General features: G+C 37.5%; 6 protein-coding genes across 13 annotated transcripts; 2 read left to right on the top strand and 4 right to left on the bottom strand.

The window, feature by feature from the left end:
- Positions 1 to 2075: 2075 nt before the first annotated feature.
- On the bottom strand, positions 2076 to 13120 carry LOC108812271 (receptor-like serine/threonine-protein kinase NCRK). Of its 6 annotated transcripts, none has more exons than XM_018584483.2 (9): positions 12968 to 13120; positions 4765 to 4809; positions 4571 to 4650; positions 4392 to 4484; positions 3683 to 4296; positions 3129 to 3425; positions 2802 to 3050; positions 2500 to 2730; positions 2076 to 2424 (listed from the first exon to the last, which is right to left on the bottom strand). In XM_018584483.2, the coding sequence occupies exons 3-9, from the start codon at positions 4632 to 4634 to the stop codon at positions 2263 to 2265; spliced, it is 1710 nt and encodes a 569-aa protein (XP_018439985.2). In that variant the 5' UTR covers positions 4635 to 4650; positions 4765 to 4809; positions 12968 to 13120; the 3' UTR covers positions 2076 to 2262. The 6 variants fall into 6 exon arrangements, with proteins under 6 accessions (XP_018439985.2, XP_018439983.2, XP_018439988.2 ...); XM_018584481.2 differs by lacking the exon at positions 12968 to 13120 and adding an exon at positions 5329 to 5809; XM_018584486.2 differs by lacking the exon at positions 12968 to 13120 and adding an exon at positions 5329 to 5809 and having other exon boundaries at positions 3683 to 4290.
- On the top strand, positions 6271 to 10919 carry LOC130496721 (uncharacterized). Its single transcript, XM_056989060.1, has 2 exons — positions 6271 to 10432; positions 10612 to 10919. Exon 1 carries the CDS (start codon positions 6947 to 6949, stop codon positions 9494 to 9496), a length of 2550 nt encoding a protein of 849 aa, XP_056845040.1. The 5' UTR covers positions 6271 to 6946; the 3' UTR covers positions 9497 to 10432; positions 10612 to 10919.
- Positions 11277 to 11801, bottom strand: LOC130495854 (B3 domain-containing protein REM7-like). Its single transcript, XM_056987406.1, has 3 exons — positions 11757 to 11801; positions 11639 to 11701; positions 11277 to 11549 (listed from the first exon to the last, which is right to left on the bottom strand). Exons 1-3 carry the CDS (start codon positions 11799 to 11801, stop codon positions 11277 to 11279), a joined length of 381 nt encoding a protein of 126 aa, XP_056843386.1.
- A 906-nt stretch (positions 13121 to 14026) lies between the features above and the next one.
- On the bottom strand, positions 14027 to 16862 carry LOC108812272 (flocculation protein FLO11). 3 transcript variants are annotated; one of them, XM_018584488.2, is made up of 6 exons: positions 16721 to 16862; positions 15868 to 16115; positions 15760 to 15784; positions 15492 to 15676; positions 15212 to 15413; positions 14027 to 15118 (listed from the first exon to the last, which is right to left on the bottom strand). In XM_018584488.2, exons 2-6 carry the CDS (start codon positions 16099 to 16101, stop codon positions 14163 to 14165), a joined length of 1602 nt encoding a protein of 533 aa, XP_018439990.1. In that variant the 5' UTR covers positions 16102 to 16115; positions 16721 to 16862; the 3' UTR covers positions 14027 to 14162. The 3 variants fall into 3 exon arrangements, with proteins under 3 accessions (XP_018439990.1, XP_018439991.1, XP_018439992.1); XM_018584489.2 differs by having other exon boundaries at positions 16270 to 16821; XM_018584490.2 differs by having other exon boundaries at positions 14027 to 15115; positions 15868 to 16821.
- Positions 16863 to 17003: 141 nt separating this feature from the next.
- Positions 17004 to 18167, top strand: LOC108806884 (mediator of RNA polymerase II transcription subunit 20a). Its single transcript, XM_018579093.2, has 3 exons — positions 17004 to 17154; positions 17227 to 17647; positions 17794 to 18167. Exons 1-3 carry the CDS (start codon positions 17141 to 17143, stop codon positions 18028 to 18030), a joined length of 672 nt encoding a protein of 223 aa, XP_018434595.1. The 5' UTR covers positions 17004 to 17140; the 3' UTR covers positions 18031 to 18167.
- Positions 18168 to 19351: 1184 nt separating this feature from the next.
- Positions 19352 to 21275, bottom strand: LOC108810040 (alpha carbonic anhydrase 2). The gene is made up of 7 exons (XM_018582168.2): positions 21114 to 21275; positions 20803 to 21020; positions 20427 to 20533; positions 20179 to 20281; positions 19895 to 20056; positions 19736 to 19789; positions 19352 to 19623 (listed from the first exon to the last, which is right to left on the bottom strand). Exons 1-7 carry the CDS (start codon positions 21202 to 21204, stop codon positions 19546 to 19548), a joined length of 813 nt encoding a protein of 270 aa, XP_018437670.1. The 5' UTR covers positions 21205 to 21275; the 3' UTR covers positions 19352 to 19545.
- Between the last annotated feature and the right edge of the window lie 6193 nt (positions 21276 to 27468).

Raw genomic sequence — 27468 nt, 5'->3', positions numbered from 1 at the left:
TTTATATGAAAATATGTATAACATAATATATTTATATATTATATAAACATATGCACACCCGCACGGGTTTTATTTTTAAAATGTATTCTATATTATTTAGTTTTATGTAGTATCGAGTTTGTATATTCAATTTTGTGTTTAAAGAACAATATCAAAACTGTCTTTCGTATGTAAAAATAACATTTTGCAATCGCGAGTTGTGTCTTTTTATTGTAACACAAAATTTTATATAAAACTTATGTTTTTTTGTACATTACGAAATTTAATTTTTTTAAATAATTATTATGTAATTTCAAAATGAATTTGATCTCTGAGGTCTAATATATTTTGTGTGTAATGGTTCAAAGCATTTTTGATATATATTATATTTCAGTTTGGTTTGTTTTTAGTATTACTATATAAATATAATACTATATAATATTACTATATTCTATACAATATATGAAGCTATGTGTTATTTGTTTTAGAAAGTAGATTAGTCCCGACATAGTTATAAGAATAGTCATATATTTATGTATGTGTCTATGACTTATCTACCTAATGTTATTCGTACTAATAAAATTAATATGACCAATGGAAATATACTGATCAATTTAAAATGAATTGTATAGGGTAATTATAGAACGATTAATATTTTTGGTATTCTTAGTATATATCTTATTTAAATCGACATGTAATAAATGTAAAAATCATATATGGAATATGGACAAAAAGAAGAACTGTATTTAAGGAAATACATCAATGCAAAGTTAGAGTATGATACGTATTATATATAAAGAATGAGACATTTAATTTAAATATATGAGATCCATCTTTAAAAATCCACCTAGAAGAAGTTGTAATGTTCCTGTTTTAATAAGATAGATGTCTCAACAAGAAGTATGACCATAATCTTACAAAGGAAACACCTCATCTAAAGTGAAAATGAGCAGCAAGTGTTTGCTTGAGCAATTCAGCTAGAAGAGTAGTAGCTGGAATGTTACATGGTTTGCATCAAGGGACACATGCCATGAGGTTCCCCTTGATCAATTTAAAAGTTAGTTATAAGGCCACATATAATTTCTCTGATCTTAATCATCTCCGATGGTGAGGCTTTGGATTAGTTTACAAGGGGATTTTAGCTGGAAAAAAAATTGCACAAAGAGTCTTTTAGATACATTTAATCAAAGTGAGAATGAATTTTTAGTGAAGTGAAGATGATCTCGAAGCACCCGCATAGAAACCTCATCCAGCTTCAAGGCTGTTATCTGGATATGGATAGAGGTGAGAAATTTATGTTGTGTGAATACTTGGAGAATAGAAGTCTTAACTATACATGTTGCTTTTCAATGCTTTCTTCAACTTGTTACAACTGGAATGCGAGTTAAACCACAATCCTGATTGTTTTGCAAGGAACAACCAAAGTCAGAATCTCATTTGGCCGATGAGATTCAAAAAAATTATTGGTATTGGTGGCAGATTTCTCTACCTCACCAAAATTCATCCCGGAGACAGGCCAGCCGATCTAAAATTTTTGAAAAAAATTATATGGATATACTCCCAAATTTGTAAAAGAAAATATATGAATCCAAGGATCTCCAGTTTCAGTCTGAATAAGTTCTTTCCAAGGGATGCAACAAAATATATCACGTAAAAGAAGGGAACAACTTAGTAAGCAAGCAGCTAATCTCTTACACTTTTAGTTGAAAACATAAAAACAAAACTCTCTTACACCTTCAGTGTTCATTATGTTGTGGATACATGGCCTTAGTGTATTGATGTGGAATGGGTATTCTCGACTAAATATGCTGTTTCAGCTTTGGAATCATGGTTCTTGAGTTCTATTGGACTCTCAATTTTGCTAGTCGGGACATGACCTTTAATATAATTGGTCACGCAAACCTCTTTAATCTGTCTTCTTTTTTGTTTTTTTGCAAAATAATCTTTCACATATTAGCATCTATCTTGAACCGTGTAATATGTTTGGCCAATCGATCCTAAGGAATTAGAGCAAATCCCCAATCAGATGCCTGAACCAATTCTGGCTAACATTTACCGAAAGGAATAAACAAACAATATTTTGAATTATAACCGAGTTTTGTTAAAAATATTTTATTAGATCATAAATTAAAAGTCAAAGTTTAAAAACAAATCTTGACACACACTTAATACAATAAAACTCTCAAGCCTCAATGCTTTACCCTTTGCCCAGATTGAGCTATTATCTACACACATGCGAGATGGCTCAGTGTTGTTTTCGTTCTGTGTTTTTCTATCTACTTTTTAAATATGTGCAGATGGTTCAAGCAAGACCGGCTTCACATTCGGCAAGCAAAAGGACTCGAACCGCGGCTCGGTCAGATCCACCGACTCCTCTTCATGTGCACTCCTGCTCCCACCTCTTGACCATCCTCCTACTTTGCTTTCTTTCTTCTTCTCATTACTCTGCCATTACAAAAATGTTTTAAAACGCTTAAACGATGCGCTTGTGTTTGCATTTAGTTGTTATAGAAACATTACCGGAAAAAGATGATTGATGGGGAAGTTTCTACGTCTGGAAGTGTCTGGCATGATGGTAGAAAGAATCTGAACAACCTCTCTCATTGTCGGCCTAGCTTCTGGCTCCAAAAGCAAACACTCTTTAGCAAGATACGCCATTATCTGCATCTCTTCTTCAGCAAACTTCCCGTTAAGCCTCGGATCAGGCAGCTCCTCAATCACCCTCTTACTGTCTTGTAAACGCGGCATAGCCTAACACACTAACATTGTTGGTAAAAGAGATTTATAATTAAACTAGTAGTGCTGTTAATTTAATTTTTTACCCAAATAACAAGACTTTCTTCTCCTTTGTTGTTGCAAACGCTAGGCTTCTGTATAGGTTTCCTCCCGGTTATAAGCTCGAGCAGAACAACACCGAAGCTGAAAACATCCGACATAGGTGAAGCACATCCTGCAATAGCGTACTCAGGTGCAAAGTAACCAAACGTCCCCTGCAGTCCCATTGTTGGAGAGCTTGAACCGCTTTGTAAACCGTCGCTGCTCAAACACTTAGCCATCCCAAGATCTGTTATCTGTCACAACAACAAATGTTTTATTCAAAGTTTCACATTTTGGCCTCACTCAAAAAAAAAAAGCAAATAGTCACTTACTTTAGCATGCCAGTTCTCATCGAGGAGAATGTTAGTGGATTTAACATCACGGTGCAAGATTCTCGGAGCAGCAGCTTCGTGTAGATACTCGAGCCCTCTCGCAGCTCCGAGAGCCAGAGAGATTCTGACGTTCCACGTCATCTTCTCTCCCACCTCTCCATCTAAGCAGTCTCTCAGGTTTCCGTAAGACATGTACTCAAAAACCAGAAGCCTCTCCGCATGCTTGCCGTGAAACTCCGAACAGTATCCAATCAGTGGAACCACGTGGTAGTGATGGAGTCTTGATAATAATTCTACCTGCAAAAAAAAAAGAAAAAAAACATTAAAGAAAACAACAGAACAGTTTTTTTTTCTTTTTTCTTTTATAATCGGAGGATCCGGCGACCGAGGTCAACCGATTAGTCCCACAAGGCCCACGGCACTCCACGTGCACTCCACATATTCTTGCGATTTAAAGCTAGAACGGGTGGCTACGAGGTCAGCCGAACAGTTTCATTATATTATATGGATCTTTCAAAACAAGAAGCAGAGGGGCAAAGGAGATTAGTTAATACTTCTGTTGAGAATAGAGTGTCGTTGTCGTTTCCTTTAGGAGCATTCAGACGTTTGATCGCAGCGGTTTTGCCGTCTCTGAGCTGACCACGGTAAACGCAGCTACTTCCTCCGTGTCCTATAACGTTGCTGCTGGCGAACTTATCCGTCGCTTGCTCCAGCTCTCCGTACGAGAACTGAAAGATCATCCCGTGGATTGTTTCGGGTTTACTCACGCAGAACAGAGAAGCGTTCTGAAAGAAACATCCTGAGAGTGAGGAGCTGAAGCTGGTCTTGTTGGGCTGTGAGATGGAGCTTTTACGGGCTATTAAGTTGGCGGAGCTGTGCCAGCTAGATTCTCTGTCTGAAGAGACTGAAGAAGGGGTTTGTCCAGATACATTGGTCCTGGTCCTTCGATAAACGTAGCAGAACATAGAGGCGAGGAAGGCTACTGAAGTGACTACAACGCAGAAGATTAGTGTGACGAGGAGGAGTTTCCTTGATAGAGATTGCTTCTTTATAGGTCCTGATGAGCAGTTGCAAGAAGTGAAGCATGAAGAGTTGGAACCGGTAACGGATATTATTGGAAACCCATTTGCCGGACACAAGCATACCCATTGTTGGTCTCTATCTGCTACTTAAGAGAGAGCAAGAGAGAGAGTCATACACTTCTCTAGAATCTTGAAAATTTGATATTTGGTGCTGAGAAAAAAATAATTTTAGAAAGCCAACCTGGTTTGCAGTGACATGAAGTGGAACAGTTAGATTCCCTGATATCGCTTTTGTTGGCAGAAGAGAAGCACGTGCACGTCCAGTTGCTTGCACCTTACAAACAGAAACTTGGATCTATTTAGTTGCTGAGTTATCTTAAGCATGGAACTTATGGAAATAGTATCAGAAAGACATTAAACCTCCATAACATTGGTGAACTGATATGAGGACCAAGAGAATCACAAGTGCAGTTTCCACTCTCATCTTGAATTCAGATTTGCTGCAGCAGAAGGAAATATTTTAATATCTTTTATTTGATAGAATCTCTAATATGTGTAGCAAACAAGACGAGGGAGTAAAGATTCATAATCATATAAAGATTTAAGATGAATACCTTCATGTCGGATATATATATTCTTCTACTCAAAGTAAACTCAACCTGAAACAAAACTATGTTTAGATTAGAGAATGTTGATTAAGAACCAGATTACAAGAGAAGCTGAAGTTTTATAGAGTAAAATCTACAGTGGATAAAAATGGGTTGGTGAACAGACATCCAAAAGATTCTAACTCTGTTGCACCCACTTAGAAACAAGATGATCAATTAAAAACAAAACATTCTATGACCTGGTCAAAAACAACAATAAAGATTACTCCTCCGGTTCTTAAGTGGCCAGAGCTTAGAAGATGGTACAAGTAACCCCAAAATCAATAAAAGTAGTAAAGAAGATATGCGGGTCACATCTCTACCATTTAAAGATTCATTGCCACTAACCTAAATTCGGAAAATTTTCAACATCCCTCTGTAGTTAAGTTGGTTAGACAAAAAGACACAACAACAGGAGAACCGACACTAATTGGCCGACTGGTTCTAAAACAGAAAGACTCATCCAAATCTGCCAACAGAGCAAACTATAACAAAGACAACAGAGCCAAAATAATGGATCAGATACATTACCCTACAACAAAAGTGGAGTAAGAACAAGCTTCTTTAAGTGAAGTTGTAGTATGAAGAAAAGGAAGTTGCAGACAAAAGGATATATACAAAAAAAGAAGGAAAGCAATGCAGCAGGGGATATGTGATTATTGTAAAATATATACTGCAACAATAATGTGATTATTGAAATGATTGATTAGCAAAAATAGTCAAATAATGGGAAACACAGAGTAGGAATAATTAAATTAAATGGGGAATGAAAATGGACCAACCACCTTTAGGAAAGAAACGGAATTGCAAATCTGAGTGTGACCCTTCACCCCATTATAGTATATCAAAGGTGAAGAATCATTCAAATACTTTTTTTAAAACCAATTTTATACCAAAAGAACACCTTTTTATAACTTTAAAAACTGTTTAATAATGGAAAAATCTTCATATACTATAATCAAACATTCATTCATAAATGTTAGATTGTGAATACAGCAAGAAGTTAAGAAGCATATGCTAAAAGCCTAAAATTAAAACTCTTTACTGTACGAAGTTAAAGAACCAATTTCCAAGTGAAGAATCCGACAAGAAGTAAAGAACAAAACACTAAACATAAAATCAAATACGTAAACCGAGATTAGATTAGATTAGATTATATATGTCCAAAAAGAGATGGAAAAAGAGGAAAGAAAGGGCATTGCTTTTACGGAAAAGCAGAAAAACGTAGGTCGAAGCAAAATGTGTCGGGACCCCCAGAAATTCCGGTGTCGGTTGTCGGCTATCGGTAACCGGTCCTTAAACCGGTTTAGGTTGTGGGACCCGGTTCCGCCATTGAACGTATCCAAAGGCTCTTTCTTTTTAATGGAAAGTGAATTTTATCAAACACAACAAAAGAAAGTGAAGCTTTTAGAGAGAATCAACAGAGACCAACCTATTTCATGATTTTGAAGAAAATGAGAAAAACAGGGGACATCATCTCCTTTGCCCATCTTCCTCATCACTCAATCTCCTATACCCACTAAAATCATCTATACCCATACCTCTTTAATGAATTGTGGAAAGACTAAACTGACCTTGGTTTGTTGAATGAAAACCGAAAATTGTAATGTGATTGGGTTGGGTTTGTGATTGGAAATCGTTGGTTTGGGAAGTTTGGTTAATGGTTTTATAAAAAAAAAAATTAATTGAGAAAAGCTAAATTAAAAAAAAACCGAAGCTCCGTGGTGGGTCTCCCGTCTCCTCTACCTCCCCGCAGCTCCCCCATCGGGGCTCCATCCGGCTCTGTCGCCGCAGTTTCTCTCCTCCTCCTCCATTTTCAAAGTGTTTCCGGAGGTCTAGCATTCCATCGGCGCAAATAGAGTTGGGTATTGCAGGTAAACTCAGGACCCCCAACTTCTCTTGAGAAATGCATGTATTTGGAATCGAGCTAGGAGCAATGCACAACGGCATTGTTTAGTTGATGGGTCAATTAGTATAGCGATTTGGTATAAAATGCATTAATGTGGTTGAATTAAACGTTGATAGATGCGATTCGAAACCTTAGTGTTTTGGATTATTGTTGGAAAACTGGGAAAAGTGGAATAACTAGGAAAACTCGAACAACTGGTATAACTGTGTTGATCTTGTGCGATATTTTTGGCAGGATACAATGACCAATAACGTATTCGTACATTTTACATATGAAGACTGCATGTATGGTATATCTGTGAAGGCATCAGTGGAGGATGTGACGTTGTCAATGTTACAAGAAAAGATGTATAAGAAGCTTGGGTTGGATGAAAGTAAGGAAAAACTGAAATTGAGCTACATTCCGATGGTGAGACGTTGCCAGAAAGCTGTAACTATTGCTGATGATGACGATCTTTATGTTTACCTCGGAAGTGTCGATAAAGAGAACCAAAGATGTCTTTTGGTTGTGGAGAGTAGTGAAAGGTCGGGACCGAGACCACAAGATAGACTTTCGATAGCGGGTAAACGTTCTGTTGGTATGAACTACAACGATTTGCAGCTATTGGAACATGAAGTTGGACCTAATGCAATTACATTGTACGTTGGTGAGAACCAAGAGAATAACGAGGTGCGTGCTATGGAGACTGGTACTGGTAAGGAGACTGACACTGGTATGGAGACTAATACGGCTGCGGAGACTGATACTGGTATGGAGAATGATACGGCTGCAGAGAATGAAACGGCTGCGGAGACTGATACGGCTGCGGAGACTGATACGGCTGCGGAGACTGATACGGCTGCGGAGAATGAAACGGCTGCGGAGACTGATACGGCTGCGGAGACTGATACGGCTGCGGAGAATGAAACCGTACATCCAACCGCCGATAAGTATGTTGAAGAGCCACCTGCAATAGTACGGAGTAGTTGTATAGAGGAATGGGCCGATGGTTTGAGTCTCAATAAACATGACGAATTTCCAAGTAAGAAGGCAATTCAGGAGATGGTGGATAGAGCTGCATATAGTGAATGTTATCGTTATGTCACTAAAAAGTCTGATCGAAATCGATTGGTGATAACATGTTCGCAAGCTGACTGCAAATGGGTAATACGAGCTTCAGGGATTGGTGGGACAGAAATTTTCTCAATAAAAAGCTACACGAAGATGCATACATGCTCGCGGACACAACAAAGTGACAGCAACGACAAGAGAAGAGCGTCAGCAGAAGTAGTGGCAAGTTTTTTGAATGAGGAATTCCCAGGAGATGTGCAAACTCCAACTCCAAAAGATATTAAGGCTCTGGTTAAGTCCAAACTTGGTGTCATGATATCCTACTCCACAGCATTGCGTGGAAAGAATTTGGCTTCTTGTGATACACGTGGTAGTCCGGAAGATAGCTACAGGATGATGTATAGCTATTTGTACATGTTAGAGCAAATGAACACGGGAACAAAAACTAGTGTGAAATTGGATGACTCAGGTAAATTCAAGTACCTCTTCATAGCGTTGGGAGCTTGCATTGAAGGGTTTGCAGTTATGAGAAAAGTGATTGTTGTCGATGCAACATGGCTGAAGAACGGATATGGGGGTGTTCTAATTTTTGCCAAAGCTCAAGATCCTAACCGTCATTGCTATCCACTTGCGTTTGCTGTACTTGATGGAGAGAATCATGCTAGTTGGACCTGGTTTTTTGAGATGCTTAGAAGCGTTATACCAGACTCTTCTGAACTGGTTTTCATGAGTGATAGAAATGCAAGTCTGATATTTGCCATAGCAAACGTGTACCCTCAGGCTCACCATGGTCATTGTTTATGGCATTTGAAGGAAAATGTTAAAGGGCATGCTTCTAACGTCAACAAAGATGTAGTCGGGCATAGATTCATGGAGCTGGGAAAGATGTATACAATGGCTGATTTCAATGCTGCTTACGAAAAATTTAAGCTAAGGTTCCCTTCAGCTTACACGTATGTGGAGGAGAAAACTGAAAAAGACAAATGGGCAAGGGTTTTTTTCCCCCGTGACAGGTACAACTTGGACACAAGCAACAGCGTGGAATCAATGAACAAAGTGTTTAGAGAGGCAAGGAGGTGGGCCTTGATACCAATGCTGGATTGTATCATTAGGACATTCTCTGATTGGTTTAATCAACGTCGGAAGGATGCTGTTTCACAATCATTGGGTACCAAGCTAGTGCCTCTGGTTGAGAACTACTTGCACGATCTATGGGTTCTTGCGCGAACGCTACCTGTGCGGGAGCTTAATAGTTATGAGCTAGAGTACGAGGTAAAGGATAGTAATGGGAAGATGTTTTTGACGAACTTGATTGCCAAAACTTGTACTTGCAAGGTGTGGGATTATGAAAAGATTCCTTGTCTGCACGGACTGGCTGCTTACATCTATTACACTAATCAGGTGGATAGTGGGGGTGGTAGGAGCCGTGATATCAACATAGTATATCATGAGTTGTGCTCAAAATACTATTGGACGGAACTGTGGTCATTGGCGTATTGGAGGACAATTTATGCTGTGCCAGACATGTCTGTATGGGAAGTCCCGGATCACATCAGGGAGCTGAAGATCATACCTCCGGATCCTATCAAGCGTAAGGGAAGGAAAAGAGTTAATAGACTTCCATCTGGTGGAGAACGCCGTAGGAGGACACAAAACAAAAAGCGGCCTAGGCAAAATTTTGGTTTCAATTGGCTGTTATTTGGAAATGGTTCAAGCACTTCAGAGCAGAACACGGCCTAACCACGATTGGTTTCAATTGGCTGTTATTTGGAAATGGTTATTTGTATGTTTTTGGAAAACTCTGGAAAACTATTTTATCTTCTTTGTAAAACTGCATTGTCTTTCGAGTGTGACATTATTATTATTATGACATTTACTATTATGATTACTCTAGTCTAACTAATAATTCAATTAAACATATTTTTTTCAAAACGTTTTTCAAAAATTATGAAAACTCTTACTATCTCCATAATAAGCCTTATAGTTTCACTCACACTTTGTGAATGAAGAACATGTCACAAAAGAGATTATCAGATAATGTTTGTTTCCCAAATATTTGTGCAGTGAACAAGATAAATATCATGTTCAAGTACTAAAATCGAAAGTAAAACAAGAAAACCAAACTGAAAGCATTGGTAACACTGAATAAATTATAAACCACAGAAAGTACAACTATGAGCAAATCTCGTAAAACTAGTATCTTATGTAAAACTAAGAAAAAATTTCGGGGAGGGAAATGAAATTACATTGGCGCCAAAACATATGAGGGAAAATAATTATTTTAATTATTTTAACTATTTTCATTATTTTTCTCTATGTCACGTCCCATCTCTCTGTCTCCACTCCATCTCTTTATTGATCCCATCGATCCATCTCTCTCTCTCCACTCCCCCACTCCATCCCTCATTCCTCTCTCTCGATCTCTTTCGGTTTCTCCCATTTCTCTCTGACAGTAAGAACTGAAGCATGACTCATCCCGAAGAGGAGTACAGTCACATGAAGGCCTTGAAGAGACACAACGACATGCTTGGTTTCGTGGCTGATGCGGAGTACGGCGTCCCGACCAAGTGCCCGTGTGGTGGAGGTATCATTCCTGAGGTATCTCCCTGTAACAAGTTTCCCAATGATTTTGATACGCAACCTGGAAGGAGGTACTTCACCTGCAAAAACTTTGAGGTAATTTTCATGTCGTGCAAAACTGGTAAAACTTGTATAACTAGGAAAACTAGGAAAACTAGGAAAACTGGAAAACTGGAAAACTGGAAAACTGGAAAACTGGAAAACTGGAAAACTGGAAAACTGGTTAAACTGGAAAACCTGAGAAACTTGTATAACTTGTGATAAAACTTGTGCAGAATAATGGTCTCCACTTTCGTACGCCGTGGGTGTTCGCGATTCAGGACGAAGTTACAAAGTTAGTACACCGTGTCGAAGAGATGGCTGAGGAGATTGATCGCCTCAAGTCTCAGCTTTACCAACTTCACCGTCCATGATCCCATCTTGTTGCTCTAAGTTGTTGTTGTTCTAAGTTGTTCTTGGGGATGTTGTTGTTGTTGTTCTACGTCGTATGATGGTACTTTGATCTATGTTGCTACTTTCTTTCTCTATGTGTGTGTCTTATGACTTAAACTATCTATATAATGTTTATGTGTTTTGTGGTTTACTTCTCTATGCGTGTGTCTTGTGACATTATACGAAAATAACAAGTTTGCAACATCAAACCAAAATCAAGAAAATGATTAACTAAAAGTCGAAAATGATTAACTAAAAGTCACAGACCAAATCTATATCATGATTCAGGACGTGAAATTGATTAATTAAAATTCGAAACTCTATATACGAACTTGCTAAAGTCGAAACTAATTGACATGAAAATGATTAACTAAAAGTTTGCAACATCAAACCAAAATAACAAGTTCAAAGTACCATCAAATCAAAATAACAAGTTCAAAGTACCAAAAGCAAACATATAAAAGACACACAAAATAAGTTCAAAGCACAAGACATTGTGCTCTTAAGATCAAGTCACAACCAACATAGATGTGTACTGGATGTCACAGCAGCTCGGACCAAAGGGAGTGACGTGAAAGACCATGGAACCTTCGAGTTTGAAGATGACAATGTCTCCTATTCGAAGGTCATGTGCCTCAGCGAACTCCTTCCAACCTCGGGTGAGTCGCCTCTCTTCTTGTATCACTTGCCATGTTTGATCCGTAGCGTCGGATGTTAGTGTCCATGTGTTCCCATTCGTCTTCCCTTGGATGTGCTTGGAGAAAAATACAATGGGTATTGTCTGCAATCAAGATTTGAGGTAAGTTACACAAACAAGGAAGAAATCAGGTTCTTGCAATCAAGAAAAGGCAATAGAGAAAGTGTGTTTACCAAGTAAGTCTGGAATCCAGGAAGCAAAGGTTGGAAGAAATGAAGTTCTTGCGGTTGCGCCATCTGCAAACAAGAAACAAAAGTTAGACAAATCAACTAAGTTAGACAAATCACGGACCAAATCAATCAAGAAACAAAAGCTAGACAAAGTTAGACAAATCATTTTGCATGTCAAGGAACTTGCTAAAGTCACAGACCAAATCTATATCATTTTCAGTTTAATTCGACCATTTGCTATAAAAGAAAACTAGCAAATGAACTCAATCAAGCATCATGAACTCCATCGAATGAGCTACCATAAAATTCTCAATTTTCAGTTTAATTTGACCATTTGCTATAACCGAAAACTAGCAAATGAACTCAATCAAGCATCATGAACTCCATCGACTGAGCTACCATAAAATTCTCAATTTTCAGTTTTATTTGACCATTTGCTATAACCGAGAACTAGCAAATGAACTCAATCAAGCATCATGAACTCCATCGACTGAGCTAGCATAAAATTCTCAATTTTCAGTTTTATTTGACCATTTGCTATAACCGAAAACTACCAAATGAACTCAATCAAGCATCATGAACTCCATTGACTGAGCTAGCATAAAATTCTCAATCAAGCATCATGAACTCGATATAACCAAAACTAGCATCATGAACTCGATCAACAGAGCTAATTCATGAACTCAATCAATCAAATACGCTAAGCAAAGCCGTCACTCCATCGATGGACCGAATCTAAAAAACCCTAAGCTACTTAATTAACCATTTGGTGGTGTTGCCATGGGATTGCCATCTAAAAAACCATAAGCAACCTTAAACAAAGATGACGTTTTCTCCATCCGAGGTAAACTTGATCGATGGAGAAACAGAACCGACGAGTAAGACATACCTTCAGTTGTGTCGCTATCGGTGGGATTGGCCGTCGCTGGTCTCCTCTTTGGTGGGATTGGCCGTCGCTGGTGGTCTCCCTCGGTTGTGTCGCCGAAGGGAAAATGGAAGAAAAGGGAAAATGGGGGAGAATCGGGGGGATGGTTTGGGAAATGGAGAAAGGAAATTGGTACAATTCGGTTTTTGAACGGTTAGGTTTTAATTTCGGGTCGAAATTAGGGATTGGTTCGTGGTCCAACTCAATTCGGTTATTCCTTCGGTTAAGGTAGGTACAACCGGTAAATACTTCAAATTTTCTAGGGTTAAATGTAATTTTCGGCTTTTTATTTAACTTTTCATTTTTGTTTTGTTTTCATGTCTTACGGAGATTAGAAATATAGCTGGGTGGGTATAGGAGATGATGTCCCGAAAAACAGAACAAAACACAAAGACTAATAATAACACCTTTGTAATGAAGGAAGTCGTTGACGTGAGACGGATTATCTTTAGTGTACTACTACTACTACACCAGTAAGCGCAAATTCGCGTTAGCTTCTGAGCTTTCCAGTGTAAAAGATAAGCTCTTCTTAGAAGAGAGTGAACGAGAGAAACTGGAAATCCATTTCCCCTTCGTCAGAAATCCAAAAAAAAAAAAAAAAAAGAGAATTTTAGAAAGCCAAACGCGAATATAAAAATTTAAAACAGAGGGTATCCAATCCACGTAATAGCGTTTGCGTTTGAGTGACGTTAGTGTGATCACTGAACTGACATATAGAGATCGATGGGGTTTTAAAAAACCATTGTTCATTTATGAGATCCAGGGGATGTCACGTGCCACGTTATTCTATATACTGATATCAGATTTGCATTGGAATTCGTTTTCATAAATGTAGCAGAGATTTCAGATCCTAGCTGGATCAAGAAAATTGTCATTTTTTAAAATTTCGACATAAATTATATTTAATTTTAACTTAACATTAATTGTAAACTTCATGGTCTTATAAATACTAAGACTATTAGTTAAATATATGTAATATGTGATTAATAGGAAAATAAATGCATTTTTATTTTTATTTTATTTGTGTACAAATGTAAAAATAACAATTTTTAAAGAAACAGAAGGAATATGATGCAGATAAATATTTGGAATATTTCCAAATATATTATTATTTATTTAATTAAGGGTTTTGATAATTATCTTAATATTTTAGGGTTTTATGGCTTTCTTATATATAGTCTTTTAGACTCTATAGTTGTATGCAGTTTTTGATGATTTAATAAAGGAGTTTTCCAGAAGAGGTTTTGATAAACCACTAAGAAGAGTATTCTCAAATCCTAAAGAGGTTTTTATAAACCACTGTGAAGAGTATTCACAACCCCTAAGAGCTTTTAATTAAGTACTGTGAAGAGTATTCACAAACCCTAGATTCGTGTATTCTTGGAATAAACGGATCTAGTTCTATCACTAGAAGCTTCCGCTACATCAGAATATTTACTAGTGATTTGTTCTTTTTTTGGTCTAAATGTTAAGAAAGTGATTTGTTATTTTCTTTCAATTTCTTGAACATTTTAGTTTTGGTTTGGTTTTGTTGTCAGTTATGAAACTCGAACAAAATGTTGCAGAAACTGAAAGAAAAAGAAATAGTAAGATTTATAACTACTAGTCTTCATCTGATAGATGAACCAAACCACCATTTGACTTCCCTTGTTGCTGCTGCTGCTTCTCTTGTTCTTGAACCGAGCTTGTTGGATGTGTTGTTGCAGCAGCAGACATGGGAGCTGGAGATGATCCATATTGCCTTAAATGAGGCGGCGCCTGTCTACGAGTCAAATGAGGAGCTGAGGCACGCATTATATGAGGCGCCGGGCCACGAACAGGTGGAGAAGAAGAAGAAGATGGAGTCAGGTTGGAGATTACAGGACGCGGTCTTGGCCTAGGCGTGTTGTTGGAGAGCGGTGAATGCAGAGGAAGTACTTCTGTTGTTGTCACTGAGGTTCGAGGAAGTGCTTCTGTTGTTGTGACTGAGGGTCGAGGAAGAAGAGCTGTTGAATTCACGTTTGTGTTTGATGCTTGCTGAGACATCGGACTTGGTTGAGTCGTTGTGGTGCGAGGAGGAAAGCGCACAAGAGGACGTAAATTATTATTCGGTGTTTGAGGTTCCACTGATGTGACTGAAGGTGGAGACGGAGGAGGAGGAGCGGTTGAGTTCACATGCGTGTGTGCTTGTGATGTTTGCTGAGACATCAGACTTGTTTGAGTGGTGGGGCGCCGCAGGAGCTGAGGAAGAGGAGGTCCTGATGAGTTTGGGATTGGATCTTCCACTGGTGTGACTGAGGATCGAGGAGGAGCGGTTGAGTTCACATGCGTGTGTGCTGCTTGCTGAGATATCGGACTTGGTAGAGTCGTGGTGCGGCGCTGGAGATGAAGAAGAGGACCTGATGAGTTTGGGACAGGGTCATCATCCACTGCTATAACAGAGGGTCGAGGAGGAGCACTAGTACCAACACGTGTGCTTGCTTGCTGAGGTCTCACTCTTGGAGGAGCAGTTGAACTCATCTGTGTGTTTGTTTGTACTGCTTGTTGCTGCTGAGTTGAATGTTGAGAGATCATAGCTGCTAAAATAACAAAAGGCAAGAGAAGAGAGATCAATTTGCTTTTTTTTATCCAAAGTGGCTTTTCTCACAAGACTAATCAATCTTTTGTTTTACCTCTTACAGCGGCAAGATCATTGGATGCACTCCTCTCTGAGCATTTAGAAACGAAAGCGTTGGCCAAAAGACTGCCCGTTCGAACAAGACCCATATTAGCTTCTACCTCCATCACTTTGGCATCAAGCTCTTGTGATTCCCTATCAAACTCGCTTCGCGCTTCAGCCATCTCTTTATCGAGCTCAGCCATTAACTGTGATATCTGCTTACAAACAACGAGGACAATGAGAGCAGAGAGAAAATAATATACAGAGAGAGAATCAGAAGATGGGAAACTAACTGTTTCTTCAAGGCTCTTCTTTAAGTTGTCTTCTTCAATGCGTATCTTCTCGAGTTCGTACTCATATGGGTCATTAAACAAATGCCTGGGAGGATTGTGTCCCATAGTAGGGTGGTTGTTAGCAAGAGGTGTATTGAGTGTTGTTGATCCGCCATATGAGATGTTAGTAGGCTCTGAATGGTTAACTACAACAAAGCAACAAAAGTCTTTTAAAACTAAAACACCAACTAACTAATAACTTAAGCAATGGCGAAAACTATCGCCTGACCTGAAGAAGATGTAACTTGAACACCCTGTAGAATTAAACCAATCAATTTACACCAAACCCCAAAAAAAAAAAGAATCAATCTTTATTATAAAGGAAGGAGCAAGTAACCTGATGTGATGTGGCAGAACCATGGATGTCTAACGTAGAGGCAGGGTCTGGGAAAGGAACCACAAACTCTTGGTCCAAAACAGCAGCATCATGACTCCTTGTTGTCATATGTTCCTGTACAATCAAAGGTGATAACAAGTGGAGGGAGGAAGATTCAAGAACCGGGAGCATCTCTACGTCACAAATCTGAGGAGAAGTATGTACAATGGCCTCATTCTCGGCCGCTGAAGCCATCAGCTAGTAAGTGTCTGTCATCATCAATTCAGATTTCATCACACTTTCAAACAAAACATAGAACTAGTAGTACATAAAAAAAAAGTTTTAACCACTTTTCAAATCATTATTTCATTCTAAATAGCAAAACCAAAAAAAAAACAAGCAAAGGGAGGCAAATTGGATTACATTAAACCCTGCAGAAGTGATGAACTTTCAATCAATCAAAAACCCTCTTTAAACTTTCCCCAAAGTTCATGAGCGTTACATTCAGAAACAAGCAAACTTCAACCTACAGTGATTGGATATTAATTCTAGAAGACTGTTTGAACCGAAATCTAGGGTTTTTTTTTTGTAAAACCAGCCTTTTTTAGAAAAAAATTAAAGAAGTGACGAAAGGAGTTTGCTTTTTAAGGTGAAAAAAACAAACTGTACAAAGGATTCTCTTTCCCCTGACATTAACAGAAACAAAAGCAAAAACTTAAGCTTTACTCTAGGAAGTTTTTGCGATCCATGAAAAGAAAGTGGCGAAATCAAATGATGTTTGGAAGAAACACACAGAGAGAATGTGGGATTCGAACAGATGTAAAGTGAGTGAAAAAACAGCCAAAAGAAGAAAAAAAAAACTCAGAAGCCAAACCTTGAAAGTGAAGAAATCGAGAAAAAAAATTAATCTGAATCAAAGAACGTCGTCGATTCCGCGGAATTTTAAAGGTTGTTCCTCGTGGCAAACCAAAGGGACAGGACAGTGATGATAATAATTAAGTTCGTTCAAGCGACGTGGTTTGTTTCCTTCACTGGACTCGAGTTTTCTTATAATGGGCTTCAAAATCAAAAGGGTTAGCCCATTAGTTTTATGGGCCCTTAAACCGTTTTATCCGAAGCCCAAATAGGGCCGGGAGGTTTGGAAAATTTCATTGTAAACCACAAATTACTATACGACGTCGTTCGTGATTTCCTTTTTTTTTTTTCTTGTAACAATCTCGATTTTAATTTGAACACAGTTTCTTCGTCGTGACTCGTGTGTGCGAATCGCTGTAGCTCCTCCTCCGCCGCCTCAATGCCTGTGAAATGGTAACTTACTCAATCTCAAAAACTTCTTCTTCAAATTCTCGTTAAACTAAAAGTAATCTCCCTTCTCTCTAGGGTTCTGTATTGGCAACCAAACCAAGGATCAACAGTAAGCACACAGATCCTCAACGAAGCCGCCCAGTGCGCGGAGAGCATCAGCGGCGTCAAAGAAGGACGCTGGAAAGCAACTCTCAACTACTACAAACCCTTACTCCGTGACCAGTCCTCCACCCACCACCCCGACTCCCTCCCCCGCGATTTCCTCGGCATCTCCCTCCCCGACCACCCCGCCAAGTACTACTTCATCATCAGGTCCCAGCGCATCGTCGTCGAGGCCGACGCCTCCATCCAGATCATCATGGAGAAGCTCCAGTCCTACAAATCCAAAGTCTCCCTCCACTTCGACGGGTTTCAGTACCACCTCGGTGATTTTAGGCTTAGGGTTGGGAGAGTCGTCCCTGTTCATTCCGAGAGTATCCGAGGCATTGTTATGGAGGTTTTGATCCGTTTTGCCCCTTTGTTTATTGTTGAAGGGTATATGGGGTTAAGATAGATCTGTTTGTGTGTTGTTAAGTTACAAGCTGTAACTAATGTTTTTACCAAAAAAAAAAAGCGGTAACTAATGGGTGTGTTTATTTTTAGGTGGAGTATCTGCCTATATCGTCAATGGAGAAGGCGAGGAAAGTGATGGAGGAGTTCGTGGAGATATGGCATGAAGCGCTGTCTAAGAGGTCCTTGTCGGGGAAGTTTGTGAACGTAGAGCTCAACTTTGGGGAGTTTGGACTTGCGGATAACTACACTCCCCAGCACACTGGTGTTCAGTACGCTATCGTCATGGCTCATATGATTGCAACGGTTCAGCCTGCTGTAAGAGGCTAGACTGTCTTAAACACACTGCATCATCCCTTTGTGAGTTTCATTGTTCAGGTTTTGTAATAATAACGTTGAGATTATGTATGCTTAGAAGAGTTTAGAAACTCAATTCGCATATTTAAAAACAAATCCATGTTCTTTTATCTTAACTTATTAATCAAAAGGACAAGTCTAAAGAAAACAAACTCAGAGTCAAAACAGTAGTGTAGAACGAGACTCTCTTGGTTTGTGTTTCCACAATGAAGAACAATCAGTGGGTTTCAAAGAAATGCATTGTGATCACATGGAATATCTCTATGGTCTTTTGATTAATAGCTAAGCATGTTGTTGGAGTAGAATACTGGATCAGCTGTCCCACTGCCTCTTATCACTTGGTTGTAGTAGCTCCTGGGCAAGTAGGTGAGATTGATTCTAGAGCCTATGAGCATGTTCAATGCAAGTCTCTCCAACGCTGACCTCTTCTAGGATTAGGTAATCTCAGTCTTCATAAACATAGTAGTTGAAACAGTCACAGCTCCTGACACAACAGCATAACGTCCAGAGTTTATCTTACTAGTTCAGCAGTATGAGAAAAGACCTAGGAAGCTTTCACCCATCAAAGAGATGAGTGATAAGGATCCTTAACTTAGACCAACAATACCCGAACCAGGCTGAAAAACACTGAGCTGTTTTAGGAGCATCCAATAGTGGTTTCAGGCATCACAAAGGATTGGCCTGAAGTGGATTTGAGAAGACTATGGTCAGTAGACCCACCAACAAGCGAGTCATCTCAACCATTTTGTAGATTTTGGGAGGAAATTTGAAATTTGTCCTCTTAGCATTTTTTTTTTAACACAGTCCTCTTAGCATTTTAAAAGGCCCTATCATATACAAAAAAAACATAGCAATTTATAGTCAAGCTATTTAACAATAATGTCTATATATAACAAGCAAAAACAAATAAATAAAGATCTCGTAAGTTCCGTTTAAATGTAAACATCAAGATTATAAATGTAAAGATATGTTATCCTTTAAAGATTAATTATGTTGATAAACTTATGTATTGTAGGGTCGTTTATAATTAGAGTAATTGCTGCATTGGGCGACACTGAACCTACCGATAATTAATTAAATGATAATGCCTTTTTACATTGATTTAGGAGATAGAAGACGATCTTACGTGTCGTCAAAAAAATATAGCTATCGTTTAATTAACGTGATTATTCCGTACCATTATTTTTGCGACGTGTTCTTGCCATACCTACAAACATTGTCGGTATTCATCCAAATTCTTGTAGTAGGCGTAAATACAGGGGTAGCTTTTGTTTTTGTTTTTTGAACAAAATGGTAACTTTAAAGTGAATAATAGTATTGAATAGAAGGTCTTTTACAACAACAAAAAAGTTGAATAGAAGGTCGCGAAAATAATGGAATGATGGAACACCAAAATATAACCAAGGAACACACCCTTTATTTAGTATAGCTACATACAATATTTGTAAAAATAAAATGAATATAGTGTATTACTGTATTGTATCTGATTCAGTAAGATCTTGGCCTGAATAATTTCACCACGCGCTTATTTGTAGGTTGAACCGGCCTTGCGTTTGTATTTGAATTCTACAGATTATTTTTCAAACAATAATATAATCACTTCTATCTCATATATAGTAAGGATTCAAATTCAGTAAGTATATATTAAGTTTGTAGTTTGTATTTAAATAAAACTTACATCATGAACAGCCACTCGGAGTAGTCTCACTTGGTTTCTCGCCACGGTCCTGACCTAAAAATCATGGAAACAAATATAAACGAAAGAGTGTAATTTCATAAACTAGGAGAAAAACACACATAAAGTAAAATAAATAACTTTAGAAAACATAGTATATACTTTTTTGACGACGGTCCAAGTGATATTTTGCGTACACGGAGGAGTGGTAAGTGATCCAACATATCTATAATATTTTCTGCTCCCAAGCTTAATCTCCTTTGGATCTATCGTTCCTATATTAAACTCATTTTGATCTGTCATCGCCGACAATTTATTTTCCAACTAACCAAAAAGCAAAGAAGAAAATTGGTTGAAAATAATTAGAAAAAACTTTAAAAGCTTAATATCATATTTTGTCAAAAAAAAAAGCTTAATATCATAGCTAATGATGGAATGATTTGTACCAAGGTGAGAAACGAGTCTGATCTTCCAATTTTATAAAGCACTGTGACTACAGCCATACTTCCGTCAATGCTTTCATGAACCATATGAAGTTCCAGAGCAAACCTGCCATTTTTAGGATAAAAAGTGTTACAAAATTCTGTCAAAACGTCAAGTTTAGCTTAGTTAGAGTAATATCAGAAGTTGGGAATTCATTTGTTATTTGATACAAACCGTCATATATACACGTGTTATAGAATATTGCATATACCTTCTTCCATTGATCGTATGTTCAGAGGGAGAATGCCAATGAAGCTGTAGGAGTTGATATTCAGTACCACTGATCTTAATACTTCCGGGCCTTTCTTCAAATCTCAGCTGCGAGCAAACAAATAAGAGTATATATAAAATTATGAAATCAAAAAATTAATAACCAAAAGAGCGTGTGGCTCAGTGTTCTTTTCGAGTAGGTAGAGGACTCTTGTCATGTGAATCGAGGCTAGGGATCAAGTACCACCACTTACAAAAATTGATGTGGTTTTCTTTTTACCACTGTAGATGTTTTAAATACATAAAAGTACATGATTTTTTTACGGGCCTGTGGGATTAGTCCGATTGGGTTCTAAAAGAAATGAAGGATCTATTACCATCATGTCATGGCCTCTATTTTTGAGAGAGGCATTGCAAGGTTTGTAGTTTCTAGTAAGCTTTCCAAGATGAGAAACAATTCTAACTCTTTCATTCATAAGATCAATGGGAGATTGCATCTCTCCTTTCCCGCACATTTTCCATTCCGGTTTCAGTTTCCCCCATTTCTCCGGCCCGTTCTCCACGTTCTGCTTGTAGCTAAATTCACTTTCATCCTCTACACACATCCATTCATCAATCTTAGTTAATAGTTTATCAAACAGAAGAAAAAAAAGGAAAACCATGTACCAAGATCAAATGTATAGCTTACCAACTTCTCTCTGAGCATTCGAACATGAAATAAAAGTGACGATGATGGTGAGAAGTATGAATAAGAAGCACTGGATTGATGATTTATCCATCTTTGTTTCTCAGAGAGACAAGAGCTAGACAGATGTATAAGAGAGAGATATGAGTTGGATTAATTGTTTTGTTGGATCCACGTTTATAGACTAAAGTATCAACTTGGATGCTTAATATATAGAGAGGGTGAGATAATACGTGCTTTAGGATTTTGAATAGGTATGTGAAACGTCACGTTAGTCGTCACGATTTTTCCTCTTGTTATTTAAATGCCAACGAGACGACATGTTTGACGATAGTTGAAAACATGGATTCGTTTCCTTTCACATTCTTTTTTTCTGGCTAGCTCTCACCTTTCCAATAGATTTTCTTGTGTTCACTAAATATATTTCCATTTATAATTTTTTTCAATTTGTCGAGACTATTTTTGTACGAACCGACCAAGTTTATGTAGCGAAGCATTTTCGAAGAACACTTTTAAGATTCGGTTTTCATATTAACGCTTTTATGTTATCGTTTATAATTCACGGAAATGCATATTATACCAGATTTAAATCTTGATCATGACATCAATATATATTAGTTACGAATTTTTCTTATACATAATGAAAGGAGAATGAAAACATAAATAAAAAAGAAAAAAAAAACATAAACCAGAACACAAATCACCACAATGTCAATTCAATTTTCTTCAACTTCTACATGCCAACACTTTTGTTTGTTTATGTAGTCCAATTTATATTACATTACTGTAGATGATTAGAATGCATGTTTCACATTAGAATGCATATTTCACATTGTTTTGGTTTGGTGGTTACTACATTATGCGCCAAAAATATCATATGAATATTGCGGAAAGCTTTATTTTAATAAAAGAAAAATTATTCATTTGTAATTACAAAGGAAAAACTATTCGTGCATTAATCTCTTACCAGTTACCACTCTTGTCTGAAGATGCAGATTCCTGAGATGTTCTTTATTAGTTCGTGAAGTATTACATGAGGTACTACAGGCGTGTGGCATGAAGATGGAACTGAATGAGAGTTCGGGTTTATGGATGATCGTGGGCTTCCTGAGTTAGAAAAGGAAAGATGATATGTGCTTGAAGACAAATGGACGTTTTCCATAAAGAAAAAGGGAGTTTGCTTGAAGATGAAGTTTTCCATTAAGGTAAATGGAAAGTTACCTTATGTGTATTGTAAAGACTTGGAGAGCAAGTGGAGGACTTGGAAAGCAAGTTAAAGACGTGGAGAGCAAGTTATGGTCTGCTATATAAGGAGGGACGTGCCTTATGAAAAAGCCAGACCTCACATAATAGAGAGAGGGGTTTCATTGTATATTGGTGTATCTGTTTGGTGTCGAAGCAGTGTCTGTAGTAGTTGTCGATGGAGTCTGATGTTGACTTAGTTTGGTGGCGTTGGTGTTGGCGCTTTGTGTGATGGAGTTAGCCATCGTGTGTAGCTCGTGGTGAGCTGTGTGTGTGCTTGGAGGATCAAGCGTTTTGTGTCACTGGTGTGCGTTGGGTACTGACGTACTTGGTGAAGTACTTCCGAGAAGTGGAAGATCGAAGCCTAGACTCAAGGGGAGTTTAGCAAAGGAGGTTTCATTGAAGAGGTCTGTGAAGATTGCAGCTGTAGAAGACAGTGTGCTCTGGCGTGTCCGGATGAGATCCGTTGTATTCCTAATCTTTGTAGATTGCTCCTTAGAAAAGAGTGGTAGACACTCGTGTGTGTTGTACCATATAGCAATTGTAGGTTGCTCCTTGTTCTAAGTCAATGAAATCTGGACGAGGTCCCGGAGATGTAGGAAACGAACCCCGTTAACAAACTTTGTGTCTATTTTACTTTCTGCACTAGTTTCTCTGCCCTCACTACATTAACAAGTGGTATCAGAGCGGGGTCGATAGAGTTAACGACTTAGTTTCGAGTAGATCAAGGTGAGGACAGAAACTTGTTCAGGAAGTAGAACAAAGTTTGATTGGAGATCGCTGAAGATGGCGTGATGGGATTTCTTCATAGATTTGGAAGGTGTTGATCTTCGAATTGGGCTTTGACCATGATGTGACTCATAGGGGGAGATTGAAGACGTGGTTTTCAAACCAGTTATGATGAGTGCACATGCATAGTCAAAAAGGGGGAGATCGAAGATGCAGATTCCTGAGATGTTCTGTATTAGTTCGTGAAGTATTACAGGAGGTACTACAGGCGTGTGGCATGAAGATGGAGCTGAATGGGAGTTCGGGTTTATGGATGATCGTGGGCTTCCTGAGTTAGAAAAGGAAAGATGATATGTGCTTGAAGACAAATGGACGTTTTCCATAAAGAAAAAGGGAGTTTGCTTGAAGATGAAGTTTTCCATTAAGGTAAATGGAAAGTTACCTTATGTGTATTGGAAAGACATGGAGAGCAAGTGGAGGACTTGGAAAGCAAGTTAAAGACGTGGAGAGTAAGTTATGGTCTGCTATATAAGGAGGGACGTGCCTTATGAGAAAGCCAGACCTCACATAATAGAGAGAGGGGTTTCATTGTATATTGGTGTATCTGTTTAGTGTCGAAGCAGTGTCTGTAGTAGTTGTCGATGGAGTCTGATGTTGGTTTAGTTTGGTGGCGTTGGTGTTGGCGCTTTGTGTGATGGAGTTAGCCATCGTGTGTAGCTCGTGGTGAGCTGTGTGTGTGCTTGGAGGATCAAGCGTTTTGTGTCACTGGTGTGCGTTGGGTACTGACGTACTTGGTGAAGTACTTCCGAGAAGTGGAAGATCGAAGCCTAGACTCAAGGGGAGTTTAGCAAAGGAGGTTTCATTGAAGAGGTCTGTGAAGATTGCAGCTGTAGAAGACAGTGTGCTCTGGCGTGTCCGGATGAGATCCGTTGTATTCCTAATTAGGGGTGGGCATTTCGGTTTAGTTTCGGGTTCGGTTTGGGTTCGGTTTGGTTTGGGTAATTTGGGTTTTATAAAACTCAAACCAATTAAAACCAAAGTAGCTTTGGTTTGGGTTCAGTTTGGGTTTAATTCGGTTCGGTTCAGTTCGGTTTGGTTTAGATTTAGTTCGGTTTACATTATTATGGTCTAGTTTGGTTCGGTGTAGTTCGGGTTGGTTATAAAATATGAAGGCATCAGTTTTATACTTTTATTAAAAAATAATCAACTCATAAACGATAGAGTGAGAATATAAAAACTTATGCTACATGATTTTATATATAATAGTATTATTTGAATCGTATTTATATTTTTTTTAAAGATATGGAAGTTATGAAAAAAATGAAATACGAAACTTTAACTAAAATTTACAATATGTTAATACAAATATATATGTCATATATATTTTTACTATATATATTGGATTATCGGTTTGGTTCGGTTTGGTTCGGTTTAAACCCAAACCAAACCAAACCGTTCGGGTTGAGTAAAAACTGAACCAATTGGGTTACATAAAGAGAACGGTTTGGTTTGGTTCGGTTTAACTTCGGTTTGGTTGGTTCGGTTCGGTTCGGTTTGGTTTTTTTGCCCACCCCTATTCCTAATCTTTGTAGATTGCTCCTTAGAAAAGAGTGGTAGACACTCGTGTGTGTTGTACCATATAGCAATTGTAGGTTGTTCCTTGTTCTAAGTCAATGAAATCTGGACGAGGTCCCGGGGATGTAGGAAACGAACCCCGTTAACAAACTTTGTGTCTATTTTACTTTCTGCACTAGTTTCTCTGCCCTCACTACATTAACATTGTCTAGCTCTCACATCCGTTAAAACGAAAATTCATGCATTTAAACAAACAAATCGGAGTGTTAAAAATGTAGATATTGGTATATACAAAAATAATATTAACTGTTGTTTTCAATGTTAAAAAATCCACTATTTTTACGAAAAATAAACTTTGGTGGCTCTAAATATATATGCTGGGTGGTTTTAAGCCATCACTTAGCCCGCTTGTCTTCAGAACATCTAGATTACATGAATTAATTTTCTTCATCGATTGAGTAAACGAGATGAGTTGAGGATTCTGAATAGTTTATCTCACTTCCTATGTTTTTGTTCATAGATTTAATCGGTTTCAGATATTTTGTGTCTGAATATAACACTTTCTAGATGGAATTAGTTATATAGTCGATTTCTTTAAAGGAGGGTGCACTACGCTATGAGAAGGCCAGTTTAGAAATATCAAACGTGTCGTCAATGTGAAATCAATATTAGCAAATTAAATTTCACGTAGCTATGCAGACATGCAGTCACTTGAAGAGAAGGAAAATTCTCCGGTGAATTGGATAAAAAACATGAAGCAACATCGATATGTCAGATTAATTTCTTTTGTACGACCCAATTTAATCACGAGAAAGCCTGTTGATCTTTGAAGACTATTAGTCCAAACATTCTAATAATTTAATTAGGGGATAGTTTGTTTGTTGGTTGAATATCAGTTTTTTAAATATATTTTACATAGGAAAGAGAAGTTTGGTTTCGCCAAAAGAAAAAGGTCAAAAGAGCAAATTCAAAATTTTCCATGTATGATAAGCTAATGCATGATGAAACGATCTTTGAATTATCTTATCATAATAGCTGGTGCCTAGAAACCCGTGCAACAGAAAGACATAAACCGGTTTAGTACTATTTTTCAATGCAACTCTATTTTTCTTCTGCATTTTATTCTATTTTAGATTAATTCTATTAAAAATGAATTTACTCCAACAGTATATGCATTTAAAATAAAATTATATTCTTTTCTTTTGTCATCAACTTATACAGATTCATGCTAATTCTGTAAAATTATACTCTTATTTGATCGAATACATGAAGTATCTTGACTTCTTAAGACCTTAAAATAATAAATAAGTTTGTGACTTTACATGATCTATATACAATGCGTTTGAAATTATGAGTCGCGGCAATCGGTTGTACAAACTGTAAAAAAAATCGGAGATAATACTGATTATAATTCCAATCTTCTTATAAAAAATATATATCTAATGATTTAATACAAGAAATAAAAAAAAGTTTCAGTGGTATAATGGTTCTTGGATTTCTTTTCCTTTTTTTTTCTAATGGTTCTTAGATTTCTATAAGCACAACAAGTTTTTTTTTTTTTTTTTTTTTTTTTTTTTTTTTTGATATCTCTGGTGTCTGGGCAGCCACTTTCCCAAATATCCCCCGAAGGGGTCCAGCGCCCCAGCAGTAAGGATGTTAAATCGCTGTGGCCGGGTTTCGAAGCTGGGTGGCGGGCACCTCAGCCGAGGTTCCATTACCACCAGGCTACGAAGCCCGGTTATATAAGCACAACAAGTTATGAATTCAATGTGTAGAATGTTTTTTCCGCTTTTTATTTATTAATGACATAATTGTAATTAGTTTATCTTATTCTTCCAAACATTTTAAGGTTACACAAAAAAAATTAAACTGCCGTATTCTTGTTTTCATAGGTTTCATCCAATTTTTGCATTTTTTCAGTTTAGATTTCAAACTAATAGATTTAACATATAACACCCTACTTCAAACTTTAAAACATCAAAAACGTGAATTGTTTAACTCTGTTCTAATGACTGAATAGGATAAATTGCCACGCTTGACCACTCTCCAGTGCAGCCGTGTTTTTTTTTTTGTAACCCAGTGCAGCCGTGTTTTAATACCTGGGTTGTGAAGTAATTTAGTTTTAGTCATTGATCATTTTAAAAATGTTTTACAATTGCTTCATGCAGCGCCGGACCAACATAAATGAAATTTGTTCAAGACCCTAAACCCGTATAATTTTTTTTATAATTGACATAAACATAACGAATTTGTAGTGAAAATTTTACAATTCAAATATTAAGTCCTAATCAGCCGTATACGTGGCTTATGCCACAAGTCGGACCTGGCTTCATGACTACTAAAATCAAATGAACTATCAGTTGATATAGACTAAAAGTAGAGTGCATAGTGTCACGAACTGTTCTTTGCTAAATCGGAACGTGTGGCCTTAGCATCTTTATTTGTGATCATCAAAGCATCTCCATCTTAAAGATGAAAATGAATATCTGACCATTAAACAGTTATATAAGAAATAACTGAGAAAAGAGAAAAATACATCTCGTTTAGGATATTTAAATCTTATTACAAATTGACAAAAGTAAGATTTATTACAAATGGTAGATTTCATTGTTCTTTATTTTATAAAAATTATATAAAAATAATAATATTAATTTTTGAAAACTTTTTTAATAAAGCTCTTAAAACAAGCCCAATGGTGAGATTTATTTTGTCTCTTAGAGCTTAACTAAGTCTTCAAGAACATCTCCAATCTTCTCATATTTTTACTTCTATAATAGTATTTAGGATCAAAATCACTCCAACTCATCTCTAT

Source organism: Raphanus sativus, chromosome 6 (genome assembly GCF_000801105.2).
Source record: "Raphanus sativus cultivar WK10039 chromosome 6, ASM80110v3, whole genome shotgun sequence".
In the NCBI taxonomy this organism is placed as follows: domain Eukaryota; kingdom Viridiplantae; phylum Streptophyta; class Magnoliopsida; order Brassicales; family Brassicaceae; genus Raphanus; species Raphanus sativus.
This window is presented reverse-complemented; position numbering and strand designations above follow the sequence as displayed.

Bases quoted from the DNA above. Each gene is read 5' to 3' on its own strand.
- LOC108812271 (XM_018584483.2), bottom strand. From the start codon at position 4,634: ATGAGAGTGGAAACTGCACTTGTGATTCTCTTGGTCCTCATATCAGTT. The intron at 3,051-3,128 runs GTAAGTGACTAT...TTGTTGTGACAG, and splicing joins ATGAGAACTGGCATGCTAAA to ATAACAGATCTTGGGATGGC. The intron at 2,731-2,801 runs GTAAAAAATTAA...TTAGTGTGTTAG, and splicing joins AAGAAAGTCTTGTTATTTGG to GCTATGCCGCGTTTACAAGA.
- LOC130496721 (XM_056989060.1), top strand. From the start codon at position 6,947: ATGACCAATAACGTATTCGTACATTTTACATATGAAGACTGCATGTAT.
- LOC130495854 (XM_056987406.1), bottom strand. From the start codon at position 11,801: ATGATTTGTCTAACTTTGTCTAGCTTTTGTTTCTTGATTGATTTG. The intron at 11,702-11,756 runs GTCCGTGATTTG...TCTTGTTTGCAG, and splicing joins TTTGTTTCTTGATTGATTTG to ATGGCGCAACCGCAAGAACT. The intron at 11,550-11,638 runs GTAAACACACTT...TCTTGATTGCAG, and splicing joins CTGGATTCCAGACTTACTTG to ACAATACCCATTGTATTTTT.
- LOC108812272 (XM_018584488.2), bottom strand. From the start codon at position 16,101: ATGGCTTCAGCGGCCGAGAATGAGGCCATTGTACATACTTCTCCTCAG. The intron at 15,677-15,759 runs GTCAGGCGATAG...GCTTTGTTGTAG, and splicing joins TCAAGTTACATCTTCTTCAG to TTAACCATTCAGAGCCTACT. The intron at 15,119-15,211 runs GTAAAACAAAAG...TTGTTATTTTAG, and splicing joins TGATCTTGCCGCTGTAAGAG to CAGCTATGATCTCTCAACAT.
- LOC108806884 (XM_018579093.2), top strand. The intron at 17,648-17,793 runs GTTTTGATCCGT...GTTTATTTTTAG, and splicing joins TCCGAGGCATTGTTATGGAG to GTGGAGTATCTGCCTATATC.
- LOC108810040 (XM_018582168.2), bottom strand. From the start codon at position 21,204: ATGGATAAATCATCAATCCAGTGCTTCTTATTCATACTTCTCACCATC. The intron at 20,057-20,178 runs GTACAAATCATT...CTTTTTGGTTAG, and splicing joins CAGACTCGTTTCTCACCTTG to TTGGAAAATAAATTGTCGGC. The intron at 19,790-19,894 runs GTATATACTATG...CATGATTTTTAG, and splicing joins CTTGGACCGTCGTCAAAAAA to GTCAGGACCGTGGCGAGAAA.